Source organism: Dipodomys spectabilis, unplaced genomic scaffold (genome assembly GCF_019054845.1).
Source record: "Dipodomys spectabilis isolate Male_0828 unplaced genomic scaffold, ASM1905484v1 ptg000419l, whole genome shotgun sequence".
Classification (NCBI taxonomy): domain Eukaryota; kingdom Metazoa; phylum Chordata; class Mammalia; order Rodentia; family Heteromyidae; genus Dipodomys; species Dipodomys spectabilis.
The window spans coordinates 757,972-778,040 of NW_024871096.1; the positions used below are offsets into that span (position 1 = coordinate 757,972).

The 20,069-nt window shown below is 45.2% G+C and overlaps 1 protein-coding gene across 1 annotated transcript; it reads right to left on the reverse strand.

The window, feature by feature from the left end:
* Positions 1–4,449: 4,449 nt before the first annotated feature.
* On the reverse strand, positions 4,450–19,017 carry Psmb1 (proteasome 20S subunit beta 1). The gene is made up of 6 exons (XM_042667731.1): positions 18,853–19,017; positions 13,390–13,497; positions 9,541–9,622; positions 7,985–8,114; positions 5,445–5,551; positions 4,450–4,711 (listed from the first exon to the last, which is right to left on the reverse strand). Exons 1-6 carry the CDS (start codon positions 18,963–18,965, stop codon positions 4,526–4,528), a joined length of 726 nt encoding a protein of 241 aa, XP_042523665.1. The 5' UTR covers positions 18,966–19,017; the 3' UTR covers positions 4,450–4,525.
* Positions 19,018–20,069: the final 1,052 nt, after the last annotated feature.

Sequence of the window (20,069 nt, forward strand, 5' to 3'; positions counted from 1 at the left end):
TGCATACATAAGGCCCTGGGTTCAATTCCTCAGCACCACAAAAGCAGAAAAAAGCCAGAAGTGGCACTGTGGCTTAAATGGTAGAATGCTAGCCTTGAGCTGAAGAGCTGAGGAACAGCACCTAGGCCCAGAGTTCAGGCCCCACGGCCGATAAAGAAAGAAGGAAAGAAAGAAAGAAGAAAGAAAGAAGGAAAGAAAGACAGAAAGAGAGAAAGAAAGAAAAGAAAAGCTTGGGAGGAAGGGGGAGGGAGGGAGAAAAGAGAGAGAGAGACAGAGACAGCCTGAGTCTCAATAGTTAGCTGCTGGAACAAAGTATTTCAATGTATATCCTAGACATTAGTTCCTGTTTATGAAAGCATATGGCTCCAAAAAAGATCCTGTTCTGATTGTCTCTTCAAGCCATAACTAATTCCCTTCTCCCTCCTTCCTTCCTCTAACCACATACATACTTCACACATACTTTTAATAAGGTTGTGTGGCTGGCTTTGTCTTCTAGTCTTTGCACTTAGGTATGAGGAGGAGCTGAAGTATAGAGTGCCTACAAGGTGTCATTTTTCCAGGTTATGAACAGAATTCATGATTGGGCTCAGGTTCCTCCCAAGAACTCAAGTGCTGGGCCCTGGGTAATTGCAGGGAACACACCGGGGGCACAGAGACAAGTACATACTGCCATCTGGAGGCCTCTAGGAGAGTGAAAGGGAGCCGGGCATTCATTGAAGTTTCGTTTCCAAGATCTCAGTCAACTTTGGGTCTACTTGAGGCCAAAATGGAGCCCACACTTCAGATCACGTACGCTTACTAAATCATCCTATGAATATCAGTCCACATCCCATGATGTAGTTGGAATATTTTACAAAGATGACTCACAAGCTCTAAGGAGAGCCACATAGCTGAAGTTTTTATCTGGACTTATAATTTACAGGGTACTAGTGGACATCACATGAAGGCAGATATTAAGGGAAGCACTGATGGCTCACGCCTATAATCCTAGCTACGAAGGAGGCTGAGATCTGAGGATCACTGATCCTGGGCAGCAAAGTCCATGAGATTCTTATCTCCAATTAACCACCAGAAAACAGGAAGTGGCGCTGTGGCTCAAGTGGTAGAGTGCTTACCTTGAGCTGAAGAGCTCAGCACCCAGGCCAAATTCAAGCCCCACAACTGACCAAAAAAAAAAAAAAATAAAGATCTTACTCATTAAGAATGAGTTCCAATGGCTCACACCTGTAATCCTAGATTACTCAGGAGGCAGAGATCTGAGGATCATGGTTCAAAGCCAGCCCAGGCAGTCCACGAGACTCATCTCCAATCAATCACTGGAAATGTGCTGTTACTCAAGAGGTAGAGAGCTCAGGGAAGGCACCTAGACTGAGTTCAAGAGCCTCAGGACCCCGGGGATGGAAGGGATGGGGGGAGAGTTAAATAGGAGTAAGGTTGAGCTTTGTGGACAGATCTGAAATACAAGACTTGAAGTTTATGAGGTAATGGAAATAACTGCTGAGCAAGGGGTTTGCACTATGGGGGCTGAAAACCCAGAGAGGAATCAGGCAACAGTAGTCTTATACTCAGATAATATGATGGCTGTCAGGATAGCTTACCTGGTGGACTGCCCATCTCCCCCAGCAACCCTTCACAATTGCCTGTCTCCTCCAGTTTCTCAGCTCAGGGCTGATTAGTGTTTAGAGCATAAAAAGGGAGGCTGATACTTGCCCAGGTGTATCTTCAAGCCTGAAGACCATAGTTCCATTCAGCTGTGTTTTGTACTTCAACTATTCTTAATTACCACCACTGCCTTCACTTCTACTACCACCCACACCCTCCCCTTGAATGCCACTGCCCTTCCCACAGACCTCCCAAAGTTCACAACACCATACTGCCCTACTCCAAACCATTTCCATCAGCCTAAAGCGTGGATTTGGGGATGTTTCTCATGGGCTATTTCTGGTTGATCCTATATGCTAAGTTAAGAGAGTTATCTAATGTATAACCATCACCTAGTATTTGTTATTAAAAATGCAGATTTGGGGGCTGGGAAGGTGGCTCAGTGGTGAGTGCTTGCCTTGCATGCATGAGGCCCTGGGTTCAATTCCTCAGCACCGCATAAGCAGAAAAAGCCAGACGTGGCGCTGTGGCTCAAGTGGTAGAGCGCCAGCCTTGAGCTGAAGAGCTGAGGGACAGGGTCTAGGTCCAGAGTTCAGGCCCCACAACTGACTGACCAAAAAAAAAAAAAAAAATTTTTTTTCATGTCCTATTTCTGATACCACAACAGCAGGTCTGGGACAGGCCCAGGAGTTAGTTCAAGACAAATACTCTAGATTATTCTGATATAAAGTGAAAGATGATTTATGTACATACGGTCTTGAGTCATGAAGGACTAATCTTAGTAACAGGTACAGAAGGGAATAATTAAGGTATTTGGTAGAACATTTTCTTACTAGCTCATAATTCTTAGGTGGGCCGCAAAGCCACTTCACGTTGGGCAGGGCGCTAGAAAATGTCAGCACAAGAGCCAGCACCTACAGGCCACAAACTCCACCTCTCATGACCTTACTACCTATTCTGAGCAGACTATTTGCAAGTATTTCTTTTTTTTTTTTTTTGGGGGGGGGGGGGGGGTCCAGTCGCAGGGCCTGAGCTCTGAGCCTGGGTGCTGTCCCTCAGCTCTTCAGCTCAAGGATAGTGCGCTACCACTTGAGCCATAGCACCACTTCTGGCTTTTTTTTTCTGCTTATGTGGTGCTGAGGAATTGAACCCAGGGCCTCATGCATGCAAGGCAAGCGCTCTACCACTGAACTACCTTCCCAGCCCCTGCAAGTATTTCTTACCTGTTTGTCTGATAATTATAGAAAAAAACTCAGTATGAAGTCATGGCTAATTATCTCTAAAAAGTAAGTTTCCCCTAATAATTCTGTAAAATACTGTAATTCTGTGATAGGCAGTGATAAAATTCTGTACATAATGGCAGCTTTTCAAGTGGGATCTTGAAAGCTAACTATACACTTCTAATCTCAACCAAAAGTTAAAAGAAAGGGTGTGGTAGCACACTAATCCCAGCACTGAAGATACCAATCTGAGCTACCGGTCAAGACTGTCTCAAACAACAACAAAAAAAAGTGTAGTAAAGATTGTCTTTATGTGCAGGGAATTGTGGCTGGGTAATCTATAATTGCCGAGTCACATGACATTTTGTTCTTTGCAGGGAAATGGATAAGAGTAGGAATACTCAGGTTAAGGAAAGCCAGGTTTGGAGGGAAAAGTTTTCAAGTTTGTTTTTTCATATGTGCATGGTAGACCTAAAAGATAAACATGCACAATACAAAATCACACACACTCACTTGTTTGTAACTAGGATTAAGAGAATAGGGGCACGGATGTTTGAGGGTGACATACCACCAAAATACATTGCACCTGTAGATAAAGATGGCAAAATGAAACTCACTAAAATCTGAATAAAGGGGAAGGGGCAGGGGAGGTGAAGGTAATAGGGATTCTAATTGTAATACTGCATATACATACTTGAAATACACAGTGAAATGACTTTCAACAATTACTTTTTTTTTTTACACCAAAAAAATTGGACAACACACATATAAAATAGGACCCCTTGCTATGGGAAGGTGAAGGACAAACGGAGAGGGTGAGTATGACCAACATATTTTATGTGTGTGTGTGGAAACAGAGCAATGAGGTTTGTCAAGTGTTTGAGGAGGAGGAGGAGTGAAGGACCTGTTCAAGGTGCATTTCAGGCAGAGAAGACGTGTCAAAGCCGGGTGCCCAAGGCTCCAGCCTGTAATCCTAGCTACTCAGGAGGCTGAGATCTGAGGATTATGTTTCAAAGCCAGCCCCGGCAGGAAACTTCGTGAGATTCTCATCTCCAATAAACCACCAGAAAACCGGAAGTGGAGTCTGCAGGTGGTTCAAGCCTGTAATCCTAGCTACTCAGGAGGCTGATATCTGGGGATCACGGCTCAAAGCCAGTTTGGGCAGGAAAAGTCTGTGAGACTCTTATCTCCAATAAACCACTCAGAAAATGGAAGTGGCGCTGTGGCTCAAGTGGTAGAGCGCTCGCCTTGAGCTGAAGAGCACAGGGAAAGCGCCCAGGCCCAGAGTTCAAGCCCCATGACTGACTCCCCCCCGCAAAAAAAGGCATTCAAAATGAAATCCACTCATACACTAACTGATGTTAATAAAAGGTAGCAAGACTCCATTTCAAAAATAAGCCAGGTGTGAGGGCATATGAGGCCAATCCCATCTGAACAAAGACTCTGTACAATAAAGGACTAGAAACATTGGCTCAAATGGTAAAGTACTTGCTTAGTAATGGCCTGAGTCTACCTCCAGTACTGCTTTCCAAAAACCCCTGAAAGATAGAAATCGTGTTAGAATGAAACAAAGGATAGTTGTACTTTCTAACTCTGTATTGCTTAGAGAAGACACTAAGACACATGATAATGAAATCAGCACTCCAGGGCTCTTTTTTAATAGAACAAACTTGTCCTGGCAGCTCCAAGATAGGCTACATCAGTCAGTCCTTCCTCAGGGGAACGGTCTCCTCCCTGATTCCCTCCTTGGTCACAATGCAGATCCTGAGGGCATCCCCAGTGTACACATCCCTCTCTGCTGCAGAGATGAAGACATCTTTCACCAGTCGCATGGCTCTATCCAAAGACAGTGGGACATGTTCCACATTCTGCATGTTCTTGAAACCAACCTGGAGGGACAGATTTGGATGAGATGCCATGAGACAGTACCCCCAAAGGGAGGTTACAGATTTCCCTAACATCTCTGAAGACTCAGTGGAATCATATAGTGTCATAGGATGTCTTCTAACAGGAAACTGAGGACTGTCCAGTCTTCTCAAGGTTATACATGGCTGACAAATATGTACTGACAAGGCTCCCACCCTTGAAAAGTATACAGGTGGACACCTACTGAGGTGCCACAGCTAAGTCACAAACAGCCCTCAACCAAGTCTAATGGGTAGGCACTCTCAAGAGTGAGTGCACAGAACATTCGTATTGCAGGTGGGGTGGGGGTGGTATCAGATAAGAGGAATAGATCATTTCAGGAAAAACTAGTATTTGGGTGTGGTATGGTGTTGAGAGGTGAGGCAAATAAGCAAAAAGCAAAAGGGTAGCTATATAAATAGGATGAATTAAGAAATTAAGCCTGAAGGTATAAAGTATGTTGAGAAATAAACCCAACGTTGCAGATTTGAATAGCGAGACTATAAAATTAGGTAATCCAGAAACTGTGGGTAAGGAGAAAGGCATTTATGTGACCTCAGGTCAAGGTGGCAGAGGGGGACTGAGACATAACTAATACCTGCAAAGTCATGGCGGGGGAGAGGGGAGGGAGGCGAGGACTTGCAGGCCAGATGGAGACTGAGTGGCAGCACCTCAGGAAGATGGGACTCGGATGCCGCTGTGGGTACCTGCTCATACCTGGTTGTCAAGCAGGGGTTGCAACATGGCGCTTGCCGAGCCCCCAGCCTTGAAGGAGTCTCTCTGATAGGAGCCGACCGGGTCAAAACTGTACACAGCTCCCTTCCCTTAAAGAAGAAGACAGCTTCTGTAAGGACAGCAGCATCTCAACATGGTGAAAATAAATCCAGTCAAGATGCGACATAAAATACACTTCCAACTGGCCTATAAAATTCAGCTAAAGGTCAGAAAACATGGACTGTTGTGAAAGCAGATAGCCTGGGTGGTGCAGATGGTCTTCACAGAATGTGGCCATAGCTAAGAAACATAAACCCCGTGGCCAACCAGCCATCAGAACTAACATTCCTAGGACGGTCCTGTAGCCCTAAACATGTGGTTTGACCAGTGGTTTTTAAATCAGGTGGTTTAAGTCTGGCCAAACTGCTCAAGATGTTGCTTAAAAATAAGGTAGTACAGCCAGCATGCTGGTGGCTCAAGCTTGTAATCCTAGCTACTCAGGAGGCTGAGAGCTGAGGATCACAGTTCAAAGCCAACCTAGCAGGAAAGTCTCCAATAAACCACCAGCAAACGGGAAGTGGTGCTGTGGGTCAAGTGGTAGAACGTGTGCCTTGAGCTGAGGGACAGAGTCCAGGCCTACAGTTCAAGCCCTATAACTGACACTGACACACACTCACACTCACACACACACACACACAGCCAGCTGTTGGTGGCTCACGCCTGTCATCCTAGCTACTTAGGAGGCTGAGATCTGAGGATCCCGGTTCAAAGCCAGCCTGGAAAGGAAAGTCTGTGAGACGCTGATCTCCAATAAATCATTAGAAAACCGGAAGTGGTGCTGTGGCTCAAGTGGTAGACTGCTCATCTTGAGCTGAAGAACACAGTGACAGCGCCCAAGCTGGAGTTCAAGCCCCATGAGTGACCAAAAAAAAAAAAGGTAGTATAGTTTCAATATTAACCTAATAGCCTAACATTTTCCTAGTGCTAAATGTATAAGTGATCATATAGAAAACAACTATGTTTTTTTTTCACTAAAGGTAAATCAATTCTATTTTTTGTATTTTTCAACCTTATTTGTCTACACCTAAATATGGGTAGACAAACCAATCAGAATGTACTGTGAAACCTTATATGGGGGGTACAGTCAAACACAGAAAGCAAGAAAAGCTACTAGAACAGAATGGGGAAGAAATACAAAGCAGAGAGGCAGTAAAACTGAGTGTGGCTCCTTACTCTACATTTCCCCTCAAAGGAGCAGGTCACCAGGTCCCTACACCTTCCTTTTGTCTCTGAGAAAAATGCAGTATATTGTTTGTGACTCACCCAGTTATGTGGTTTCTGGGAGGCTTGAGCCCAAGGCAGGATTATTGCTGGAGAAAATGTTGTGAAGTACCTACAAACCTATCCTGGTCCTAAACCAAATTCCTCATACCCTTCTCTCATCTGTATTCCATCTCTATAGATGCAGGTAGAAAACCTATCCTGTTCCTCATACTCTTCCCTCCTTTGTATTCCACCTCTCAAAGACCCAGGTAGGGGAAAACCTCTTTTGTGTTGCCCACTGGAAGGACTGCCTGAGCACTGCAGGTATGCTTCCCCAACAAATGCTTCACTGTTATTTTTTTTTTTGAATCTCAACTTGAAGTTTGGGGCAGTCCCTTGATGGAACTCTCCTGTGCCACTTTCAGGGAGATTCTAGCTACAAATTTTTCTAAACAGAACTTCCTCCATGGTACCCTTGTCCAAATGTTTTAGTTATCACAATGGACTTCTCTAAAGAGCAGCATGGATCTTTGCTGGAAGATTGTAGTTGGTTTTTAGAAGCAATTAAAATTGAAGTAAGAACTGGTGGAAAACATTAGTGCTTTGCGTCTATGTAGCTTTGGGTCAAAACCAGGATGAAAATGTCAGGTCATAAAGCTGATTTTCTCTTGTCTTACTCTAACAGAAAATCAAAGGTGCTTCATAAAGTCTGAATATACTGTAGGAAGCACAGATATCCCAAATGACTTCTAAGATATAATTTTCAATATTTTTTCAGCACAACTATGGGTGTTACATCTCACGGAGAAATCACATCCTTTTATGTGATAATAATGCTAATAAGGCCAGACACTAGTGGCTCACACCTGTAATCCTAGCTATTCAGGAGGCTGATATCTGAGGACCTCGATTTGAGGCCAGCCAGGGCAGGAAAGTTGATGAGACTCTTATCTCCAATTAACTAGCAAAAAAGTCAGAAGTGAAGCTGTTGCTCAAGTGATAAGAGTGCTAGACTTGAGCAAAAAAAAGTTTAGGAACAGTACCTAGGCCCCAAGTTCAAGATGCAGCCCCCTAACACCGCCCCCCACCCGGGAAAAAGCTTTTTACTATGAATGTATCCAAGATTCTGCTGCTCCATGCTCCAAATGTACACAACTTGCTCTGTGGCTCTGGATGTCATTAACCACACCTGAACATCGGGTTCTAGCTACTGGGCTAGGTGGTATTCGTGCCTCTCTTCAAGGACCGGTGGTAAGTACGTGTCTGGAAGATGACTCTACCTTCCTCGTCAAGCCCACCGATGATGTTGTAAACATAGTATGGAAAGAAGCGCCTTGAGTACAGGATGGTGGACAGCATGGCAGCAATAGCCCCGGTCGTCATGGCCTTGTTGTTGGAGTGCTTGTACATCTGCATAGTCGAGAGAAGTAACAGGTATGTGGGGTACAGCCTGTCAGTCTACAACTAGTACCTGCTAAAAGCATACCTAATGGTCAAGTAACATAATATTACTAAGATCCTAATTATAGTAATTGGGGGGGTTATAATTTTTTTATCGAAAATCTTAAATTTGCCTTCAAATGATTTGAAGAACCCCTGTTCCCTGCCATCCTAATCCCAGACATGCTAGTTTAAGAGTAAATATACAAAAAGCAAGGCTTATGGGATGGTCTACAGAAGATACGACCATGCACCTAGACCAAGGGTCAGAAAAGCATAGCCCATAGTCCAAAGTCCAAATCTAGTACATGGTCTACTTTTACAACTAAAGATTTCCTGCAGCAGGGTGTCAGAGGCTCATTCCTGTAATTTTAGCTATTCAGTTGTGACTAGAGGATTATGGTTTGAAGCCAGCTCATGAAGAAAAATCCATGAGACTCCATCATCAAATAACCAGCAAAAAGCAGAACAAAGGTGTGGTTCAAATGGTAGAGTGCAAGCTGAAAAAGGATGATACTCTGTGAGTTCAAACTCTGGTATTGCCAGTTTATAAATAAATAAATAGAAGAAGCTGGGTGCCAGTGGCTCACACCTGTAATCCCAGCTACTCAGGAGTCTGAGATCTGAGGATCACGGTTCAAAGCCAGCCTGGGCAGGAAAGTCTGTGAGATGCTGATCTCCAATAAATTACCAAAAAGATGGAAATAGAGCTGTGGCTCAAATGGTAGAGCACTCGCCTTGAGCCAAAAAGCTCACAGACAGCGCCTGGCCACCTTGAGCCAAAAATCTCATGGGCAGCACTGGGACACTAAGTTCAAGCCCCAGGCCCCCGCCACCCTCCTGTCCAAAAAGACATGCTTAGTGCATAACTGATTAAATTGATTTAACTTAAACCTATTTTGTTTGTAATTTTTGTTTTGTTTCAGAGAAAAGAAAACTTTCAGAAGAGCTGTCTGGAGCTAAGCTCTGAAGACCTATGTCTATAATCCCAGCTACTCAGGTGACTGAGATTTTGATAATCAAGGCTTAAAACCAGCTAGGGCACATAATTCTAGAGACTCTTATCAGTTAACCAGCAAAAATCTAGATATTGAGCTGTGAGCCAAAAACCAAGGAAGAATAACAGGCCTGGAATTCAAGCACCAATACCAGCAATTAAAAAAAAGAAAGTTCTCTGAGTTGCCAAAGTTGGAGAACCCCTATGCAGCACAGAGGATTTAACAGATGGAACTGGGCTACAGCTGCCTATCATAGGACTGCAATGAACTCTGTTGATGGTGCTGCTCCCCTTCTAGGATAAGTTAACCACACCTTCTAACTGGGTGTCTCTTCAGCTACTGTAAGTAGTAGTCATGTCACAGCCTAAAAGAATTTAATGACTGTTAAAAGAATCTACCTTTAGTCTTGCTTCAATAATCTTTGTCAGGGTAAGACAGTCTCCATGAAAGCCACTGCATCCAATGACTGTTCTCTCTGTTCTGCAAAAAGCACATTTCATGAAAAAAGGTTGATCAAACTGGAAACAAAGTACAAATCTGGGAAATTTCAAATTTCAAAATCCTACAGTCTACATTCTTACTTTTTCTTCCTTTTACCAAATGAATTGTGGGTGGGCCAGAAATTCTTAGAAAAAAATTGCAACCTTAAGTGGACTAAATAAAACACTGGTAAATTTTTTACAATCTTGGGCTGGGATGATTAAGTACGACACAATCCAAATATCAAGTCCCTTAAATTTGACTACTTAAGAGTTAAAATCGGGCTGGGAAAGTGGCTCGGTGGCAGAGTGCTTGCCTTGGGTTTGATTCCTCAGCACCACATAAACAGAAAAAAACCGAAGTGGCGCTGTGGCTCAAGTGGTAGAGCGCTAGCCTTGAGTTGAAGAGCTCAGGTACAGCGCCAGGGCCCAGAGTTCAAGCCCCATGACCACCTCCAATGCCCCCCCCCCCCAAAAAAAGTTAAAATCTAGCCAGGTGTGGTGCCTCAGACCTGTAATTCTAGCTACTCAGGAGGCTGAGATCTGAGGATTGCCTTCAAAGCCAGCCCGGGCAGTAAAGTCTGAGACTCTTATCTCCAGTTAACCACCAGAAAACCGGAAGTGGTGCTGTGGCTCAAGTGGTAGAGCACTAGCCTTGAGGTGAAGAGCTGAGGGACAGCGCCCAGGCCCAGAGTTCAAGCCCTACAACCAACAAAAATAAGTAAATAAATATAAAAATAAATATACATACACATATATTTACATGAGATGAACAGTTAAAAGATATATTGGGAGCATGTATTACCAAAGCCTTCTTTTAATTTCCTTAGCCTACCATGGGGTCCTACAAATAAGGTATTAACAACACAATAGAAAGACAGGAAAAGTTCTATCAACAAACAAGTCACAGAAGAAACATAGTGACCATTGACCTAAAAGCCTCTAAGTTACTCAGAATCCAAGTCTAAATGAGACAGTTTCAACCAATTAGCCTGACCAGTAATGCCCAACTAGTGCAGGTAAGGTGCTAAGAAACAGGTATGCTCAGATATATGTAATCAGTAAAGCTAATTTTTTTTTTTTTTTTGGTACTGAACTCTGGGCCTGGGCACTGTCCCTCAGCTCTTCAGCTCAAGGAAAGCGCCCTACCACTTGAGCCACAGAACTACTTCTGGCCTTTTCTGAATGGAACCCAGGGACTCATGCATGTGAGGCAAGCACTCTACCACTGAGCCACCTTCCCAGCCCCATAAAACTAATTTTTTAAATGAGTACTTTGGCAATATCTAACATGTATTTAAATAGACAACTCTTTTTTTTTTGGTCAGTCCTGGGGCTTGAACTGGGCCTGGTATGTCCTTGCTAACTTTGCCTTGCTGGCCTTCAATTCACAATCCTCCTGGTTCTACCTCCCAGGTTGCTGAAATTACAGATGTACCCCAGCAATCCTGGGCTGAGCACATTTTAGAAACTCCCCAAACAAACAAATACATGAAAAACAATTCAAGTGCTCATTAACAGGGAACTGACAGCATTTTGGTGTACACACACACACACACACACACACACACACACACACACACACCAAATTCAAAATAGTATCTCAAAAAAAAAAAAACAACCCTGAAACTTGATAGCAATCTGTAAGCAAGTCTAAATCAATCTTGTCAACGTTGGAATTTTATGACCATCCCATATAAACATGTAAATCATGGACTTCTCACACCAGTACTTCCTGATCGATCCTAAAAACAATCTTTAAGACTCTTGCTCTAAATATCCATACATCTTAAAGGAATCAAGTTTTCATCTGAAGAAGAGTCAGTGAGTACAGTCTCAAGTGAGCAAGGGCAACCTTGCTGTAGGCCAGCAATTAAGTATGGGATCAGGCTCAAACAAATATTCAATACTGTTGTATTGTTCTCCATCTTTGCAGCCAAAGTGCTTCACAAAAATAAGTGCTTACTTTAATAGCATATATACAAGATATACAAGATAGTATATCAAGAGGAGTCAGAGCTCACACAAGGATCTATAAAATCACATCTTAAAATTTTCTTTATGGTATTTACAACTATCAAATTCTAAAAGATACACTTTAGAGGAAGGAAAAGGTAGCAAAGGCACAGTGGAACAGAGGAGAAAGGAACACCTAAAGACTTCAGAAGTGGGCTGGGAAGGTGGCTCAGTGGTAGAGTGCTTACCTTGCATGCATGAGGCCCTGGGTTCGATTCTTCAGCACCACATAAGCAGAAAAAGCCGGAAGTGGCACTGTGGCTCAAATGGTAGAAGGCTAACCTTGAGCTGAAGAGCTGAGGGACAGTGCCCAGGCCCAGAGTTCAGGCCCACAATCGACCAAAAAAAAAAAAAAAGACTTCAGAAGTAAAGCCTGGTGATCCTAGCTGTTCAAGAGGCTGAGATGCAAGGAGTAGGGTAGAAAAGTGTGGTACACTCTTAACTAGCAAAAAAGCCAGAAGTGGAGATGTGGATCAAGTGGTAGAGCACAAGTCTTGAGTGAAAAATCCAAATGGAAGATCAAGGCCCTGAGTTTAATGAACAGGCTTGTGATTAACCCTGGAATTCATAGCTATTTATAGCATTTCTAACTGTAATGTATAAACTTCTGCTGTCTTCAAAGATGAATTTAGGTTATTCATTTTGACCCTTTCCAGGAAAAAAAAAAACACTGAGCAATGGATTACAATTGCTAAAGATATATCTAAGCCATTTTTGTGTGTGTGGGGGAGTAAGTTGGGCATTTAAGAAAACATTTAACAGGTAATAGTATATGCTTTGGATGTTTGTTCCATCACTTAAACTGAGGAAATGAGGGCAACCTGGTTACAGCATCTACCTCTGTTGAGCCACCAACTGGGTTAACAAACTGGCTAGTAGTTAGTTAGCCCTTTCCTCCCTTACTGTTGCACTTGTGTCCCTCCTGAAGCTGTGTACTCATTCTAAGAGGATGACCTTCTCTGACAGAGGAGGAACATTTCTGACCAAAGTTCTACAGCTTTGAACAACCTCCAAATAAGCTTTTGAAAATGACTGCTAAAATCTAGCTATTGTTGTGGCAACTAGGAGGTGGTACATTTATGGGGAAGATTACACATGAAAGCCATTCATATAGGTGTGGGCTCACGAGGTAGAACTTTTACTGTATACACATATTTGAAGTTAACAAAATAAGGCACTGGCGTAAAAAAACTTACCAAATGTACTTCTGGTACCCAAACATGACAAATATCATAGACCAGATACTCAATTCTTAGGAAACACTTGCTTTTGTTTATGTAAAATTCCGTAAGGGCTGGGATGTAGCTCAGTGGTAAAGTGCTTGCCTAGCAAGTGCAACATCCTGGGTTCAATCCTCAGTACCAAAAAAGAAAAGACAAATAAAATACAGCTAAAAAAACCTCCAGGCACCAGTGGCTCACACTTGTAATCCTAGCTACTCAGGAGACTGAGATCTGAGGATCACCATTCAACACCAGCTTGGAAGCCAGCCTGGGCAGGGAAGTCTATCTTATCTCCAATAAACCACTAGAAAACCGGAAGTGGTGCAGTGGCTCAAGTGGTAAAGCACTCGCCTTGAGCTGAAGGGTGAAGGGACAGCACCCAAGCCCAGAGTTCAAGTCCCATGACCAATAAAAAATAAAAATAAAACCTAAAACAAACAAAAGAATCCATGAAACAAACTGCCCCAACAAGTAGAATCTGATGTAGCATTTCAATCATAGCAAAGGCATCCTTAGAATAGTCACTTACAATTTGTAACATTTGGGGCTATCTCTGGTATGAATGGAATATCCTTCACTCAATCTAGTATCAGAAGCAACAATCGAAAAATCTTCTCCAGCAATGGCCAGTACAGTACTGAGGGGAAAGAAAAGAAACAAGATTAATTTATTCTCATTATCAGTATTAATTCTTCACCACAGCAATCTTTCAAATAGAAGAGTACTCCACAGGAAAAAAAACTTACTAGATAAGATCTATATGTAAGAATAGAAAGCTACAAGTCATCTACAAAATACCTAATTTTAAAACAGAGGAAAGGCTCCTTGACAGGAGGCAATGGGAAAGGGATAGAATTATCTTTACTATAATCAAAGAACTAAATGCAAGGTGGGAACCAATAAGCCAGACGCTGGTGGCTCACGCCTGTAATCCTAGCTACTCAGGAGGCTGAGATCTGAGGATCACGGTTCAAAGCCAGCTCGGGCAGGAAAGGCTGTGAGACTCATATCTCCAATAAACCACTAGAAAACTGGAAGTGGCGCTGTAGCTCAAGTGGTAGAGTGCTCACTGAAGAGTGCAGGGACAGGGCCCAAGCCCAGAGTTCAAGCCCCATGACCAACAACAAAAAAATAAATGTGATTGAAGTAGTTTGCTGTTGGCATGTATTAAAACAGAACATCAAAACTTGTTGAAAATGTTTTAAGGGGAAGGGGAGAAAGTAAGGGAACATGATAAAGGGTTCACGTTTAATTGGGACACATTGTATATACATGTGTAGAAATATCACAATGAAACCACTCTTACAACACTAATGTATGCTAATGTAAAAGATAACTACCTACATATATGGACTAGTGATATTACAGAACCGAATGTCCTTTGAGGACTAAGACATATATACACATATCTATGTATACTTGTGTGTATATATATATATGTATATGTATATATATACATACACATATCTATGTATACTTGTGTATATATATATGTATATATATACATACATATGTACATCACTGTCCTATGACACAAGGAGTCAGAGTTCACAAATGAAGGCAGTAGTACAATTTCTTTATATGCAGTCCCTTTAATAAAGTCTAATACAGTAGTGACTCAAGATTTGCTGATGAATGCAGTCTTTGTTTTTTCTTTTCTGGTTATAATTTGATAGCTTACTAAAGAGTTTCAGAGTACATTATTAAAGAGCTTCAGAGTACAACTGCAGGGCTGGGAAGGTGGCTCAGTGGTAGAGCGCTTGCCTTGCATGCATGAGGCCCTAGGTTCGATTCCTCAGCACCACATAAGCAAAAAGGAAAAAGCCGGAAGTGGTACTGGGCTCAAGTGGTAGAGCGCTAGCCTTGAGCTGAAGAGCTGAGGGACAGCGCCCAGGCCTAGAGTTCAGGCCCCACGACCGGACCCAAAAAAACAAAAAACAAAAAAACAGAGTACAACTGCAAAAAGCAGACTGCATTCTGACTCTCCTACTTAGCAGTTACGATGTAGGTAACTTTTCAAGGCCACACTTTCTTCATATAACTTCATTTGGGTGTTGCAAAAATTAAAGATGAAAAATCATGATGGTACCTAGTGATCCTCTAATGAATATGAGCTACAACCAATTATGGCATGTGATGAAAGAGTAGAGCGTGATGACTAAACACCTGCGTTACTAGAGTCAGACTCTTGCCACTTACTAGCTGTGTGCCATTTGGACAAACTCTCCATTTCTAGTTGATGGTAGTAACAGTGCCAGCATCAGAGGAAGGCTGTGCTAAGATAAATGACTGAATTCACAGCACATTTAGGATAGTGTTTCACAGGGGCTGGGAAGGTGGCATGCATGAGGCCCTCGGTTCGATTCCTCAGCACCACATAAGCAGAAAAAGCTGGAAGTGGCACTATAGCTCAAGTGGTAGAGCGCTAGCCTTGAGCTGAAGAGCTGAGGGACAGCACCCAGGCCCAGAGTTCAGGCCCCACAATGGCAAAAAAAAAGGATAGTGTCTCACAGAACATAAGCACTCAGAAAACTTTGGCTACTATTTTTACTGTAGCAAAGTGTGCCTTAAAGTTCCAAAGTATAAAATAAAGGCAGTCTAGGTACTATAAACAGCAAGCATCTACATATTCAAGGGACTCTGTTTGTGTTATCTGATGAACCAGTGGCCTGTTTTAGAAAATCAAAATGCCAGCCGGGTGCCGGTGGCTCACGCCTGTAATCCTAGATACTCAGGAGGCTGAGACCTGAGGATCACGGTTCAAAGCCAGCCCAGGCAGGAAAGTCTTTGAGTCTCTTATCTCCAATAAACTACCAGAAAACTGGAAGTGGCACTGTGGCTCAAGTGGTAGAGCCCTAGCCTTGAGCTGAAGAGCTGAGAGACAGCACTCAGGCCCCACGACCAACAACAACAAAATCAAAATGCCAAGCTAGTTTGGAATTAAGGAACTATGAAGGCTAAAAAGTTTCACCTGCAAAGTAGCACAGTAATACTATTGTGCCAATTAACACATTTTGTGAAATAGAAGGAAAAAAAGGCACATGCACTCAACCAACTTGAGCCTCAACACCATTTACAGCCTTTTCTGTTTATGTGGTACTGAGGAATCAAATCCAGGGCTATACGAATACGAGGCAAGCATTCTACCACTAAGCCACATTCCCCTACTTTTTTTTTTTCTTTTCTAGTAGTGGGGCTTGAACTCAGGAACTCTACCATTTTCAGCCAAAGTTCTACTTCCAGGTGTTTGGTTCTGGTTTTGTTTTTAAGAGTCTCATGGACTTTCCTGCCCCACCTGGCTTGGAACCTTGATCCTCAGATCTTTACCTTCAGAGTAACTAGCACGGCCAAATTTTCTTAACTAGGAAAGACAATTATGACATTCAGTCTTAAACTTAGACAAGTAGGATGATAGCATAACTGTAAGGTGTAGGAGAAAGGGTGGTTGAAAAGAATTAGCTTGTTTATAGTATTTTATTAACTTGAATTATGATGAAAGCAGAAAGTCCAGGTTGAAAAAACATTTCACTCAAGAAGTCAGAATTGAATTATTCTCCCAGGGATGAGACATGAAAAAGTGATAAGGAAACTTGTACACTACTGACTTAAGTCTTCTAGAAGCAGAAGTCACCTTCCATAAATGTTTAAAAGAAAGAACAGGAAGTGGCACTTTGGCTCACCTGGTAGAGCACTGGTCTTGAGCTGAAGAGCTCAGGCAGAGCTCAAGCTCCATGACCGACAAAAAAAAAGAAAAAAGAAAGAAAGAACAAAGATGGAGAAAGGGTGATTTATGAATTGAAAGCTTATTAATAATTTTTAGGGGAGTAATGGCTTAAACTAAATTACAAGGGGCTAAAGTTGAGTCCTGCATATTAACACCTTGATAATTCTTACTGGGAAAATGTATAATACATTTATGGAATGGTTCTAATAACCCCTTACAATGTAAATACTAAGCCATAACAAAGTGTTAAGAAGTGTACTGGAAAAACAAACACAAACTCAGCGGTGAGAGAGCTATGAATTTAGATCTCACTCAATATACACTAGAGCTCTGTAATCAGGACAACTTAATTTCTAAGAGCACCACAGAACTAATAGTATCTAACATGAATCCTCTTATCCTGAGGATTAAATAAGGTAATTGTATGTAGCTTACAAAACGCCTTCACTTTTTTCCTTAAACGTCGAAGGTAAAAAAAAATTTAGGCTCAAGAAATTAAAAGTTGGGGACTGGGAATGTGGCTCAGTGGTGGCGTGCACACTTAGCATGCAGGAAACCCTGGGTTTGATTCCTCAGTACCACATACACAGAAAAAGACAGAAGTGGAGCTGTGGCTGAAGTGGTTAAGTGCTAGCCTTGAGCAAAAGCAGCTCAAGGACAGCGCCCAGGCCCTGAGTTCAAGCTCTAGGACTGGCAAAATAAATAAATATAAATAAAGGTACCCAAGAACTACACTGTCGTTTAGTGGCAAAAATCAAGGTTAAAATAAACCTTTCACTCTCTACCCCAAAAATCTGCATATTCAATTTTTGATATTTAAAATTCTGAAGTACATGAACAATGTCTTTAACTTTCTTAATGAACAATGGGTAGTTAGAATTGGTTGTGTATTTTGTAACCTATAAAGTTAGAAAAGTTACAACCACATTAACTTTATAGTTCTTCACTTTCAAAACTCCTAAACAGAGAACCCTTCTACAACTTTAGCTTTACTAAGGAAAAGCATTTGAAGATAAAGTGGATAATTAAAAAGGTCAAGCAACCGACATGCAAAAGTATACATACTGGCCAGCCACCCGTGGTTCATGCCTGTAACCTCAGCAACCCAGCAGGCTGAGATCTGAGGACAGTAGTTCAAAGCAGTTTAAAATCCGTGAGACTCTAACCTTAAATTAACCATTTGAAAAAAAGCCAGAAGTTGGGCTGGGAAGGTGGTTCTGTGGCAGAGCACTTGTCTCGCACGCATCAGGCCCTGGGTTCGATTCCTCAGCACCACATAAGCAAAAAGAAAAAAGCCAAAAGTGGCGCTGTGGCTCCAGTGGTAGAGCGCTAGCCTTGAGCTGAAGAGCTGAGGGACAGCGCCCAGGCCCCGAGTTCAGGCCCCACGACCGACCAAAACCACAACAAAAAGCCAGGAGTGGAGCTGCGGCTCTCAGGTGTTAGAGCACCCGCCTGAGTACAAAAGCTCAGGGACAGCACCCAGTCCTGAAGAGTCCAAGCCCGGGGCCGGCATGGTCACGCAGGGCCAGCAGAGGGGCCCACAGAGCAAAGCACGGACCCACGGCGGAAAGTCCCCTTCCCGTCTGCAGTAACTCAAGCAGGGACCAGACCCAAGTACACCGCGACCCAGACGGACAGAGGCGGCCCAGCGCCGATCGCCAGCCAGGAGCGGGCGGTGAACCCCACGGCCCCGCGCGCAGGCCCGGGAGATCGGACCCGCATAGCCCCGGGGGCGGCCGCCGCCACCCCGAGCCCGGCCGCCGCCGCCGCCGCCGCCGCCACCCCGAGCCCGGGGCCCAGGCCGCCGCCGCCGCCGCCGCCACCCCGAGCCTGGGGCCCAGGCCGCCGCCGCCACCGCCGCGGGCCTCGAGCCCGGGGCCCAGGCCGCCGCCGCCACCCCGAGCCCGGGGCCCAGGCCGCCGCCGCCCCGAGCCCGGCCGCCGCCGCCACCCCGAGCCCGGCCGCCGCCGCCACCGCGAGCCCGGGCCCCAGGCCGCCGCCGCCACCGCGAGCCCGGGCCCCAGGCCGCCGCCGCCACCCCGAGCCCGGGGCCCAGGCCGCCGCCGCCCCGAGCCCGGCCGCCGCCGCCACCCCGAGCCCGGCCGCCGCCGCCACCCCGAGCCCGGCCGCCGCCGCCACCGCGAGCCCGGGCCCCAGGCCGCCGCCGCCACCGCGAGCCCGGGCCCCAGGCCGCCGCCGCCACCGCGAGCCCGGGCCCCAGGCCGCCGCCGCCACCCCGAGCCCGAGCCCGGGGCCCCAGGCCTTTACCCTCCGTTGAAGGCGTAGGGTGAAAAGCGGAGCTGCACAGGACCCGCGGCGCAGCGCGACTCCATCCCCAGCTCCCGGCCGGGACCCCGGTGCTCGGCAGCAGAAGACAACATCGCGCGCCGACTCCTGCAGTCTCACGGCAAGATGGCGACGCCCGCCGGAACTCGCCCGCTTCCGGCCCCTCTACCCCACAGCTCTCGTTGCTCCCGGAGGCCTGCCCTTGGCCCCGCCCCCGGAGGCCTGCCCTTGGCCCCGCCCCCGGAGGCCTGCCCTTGGCCCCGCCCCCGGAGGCCTGCCCTTGGCCCGCCCCCGGAGGCCTGCCCTTGGCCCCGCCCCCGGAGGCCTGCCCTTGGCCCCGCCCCCGGAGGCCTGCCCTTGGCCCGCCCCCGGAGGCCTGCCCTTGGCCCCGCCCCCGGAGGCCTGCCCTTGGCCCAGCCCCCGGAGGCCTGCCTTGGCCCGCATGCCTAGTTCAAGAAGGCTGCAGACCCTCCCACCCCTCTTGGGGGCTGGGAAGGTGGCTCAAGTGGTAGAGCGCTCCCCTTGAGCTGAAGAGCTGAGGACCGCGCCCAGGCCCAGAGTTCAAGTCCCAGGACTGGCAAAAAAGAAAAAAAAAGTGTGGGTCAACGGCAACTTGAGTGACGGGTGGTAGGAGAGGACATGGGCCCGGCACCCCCCAGAACCGTTGGTGTGCTCATTCCAGGGCCCTGCAGACCGCGCCAGGTTATCCCCTAGATTGAAGGCACACACTCAGTTGTTCTTAATGGCCCAAATGGACACAAACCAAATATCAAACAAATTAACTGAGCTATACTTGTACAATGGAATAGTCATAGCAAAGAAACAAACTGGCTACAGCCAGGGAGATGGGAAGACATATTAACATGGATATGTCATATAAACATAATATTGAGCCAAAGAACATTGCTTAACAGTGTAGAATGAGCAGAAGGGGCCCATTTGACCCAGGATGAGAAGGGGTGTTTTGGGACTAACAATACTGTTTCTTAACTTTGTATCAGGGTGGGGCTGTACTGGGTCTTGAATTCAGAGCCTTGTGTTCTTGTTTTTTTTGTCACAAAAGGCTGGTTTCTACCACTTGAGCCACATCTGCACTTCCATGTACATTTCTTTTGTTGTTAGTGGTGGTGGTGATGGGGCTTGAACTCAGGACGTGGGCACTGTTCCTGAGCTTTTGTGCTCAAGGTTAATGTTCTACA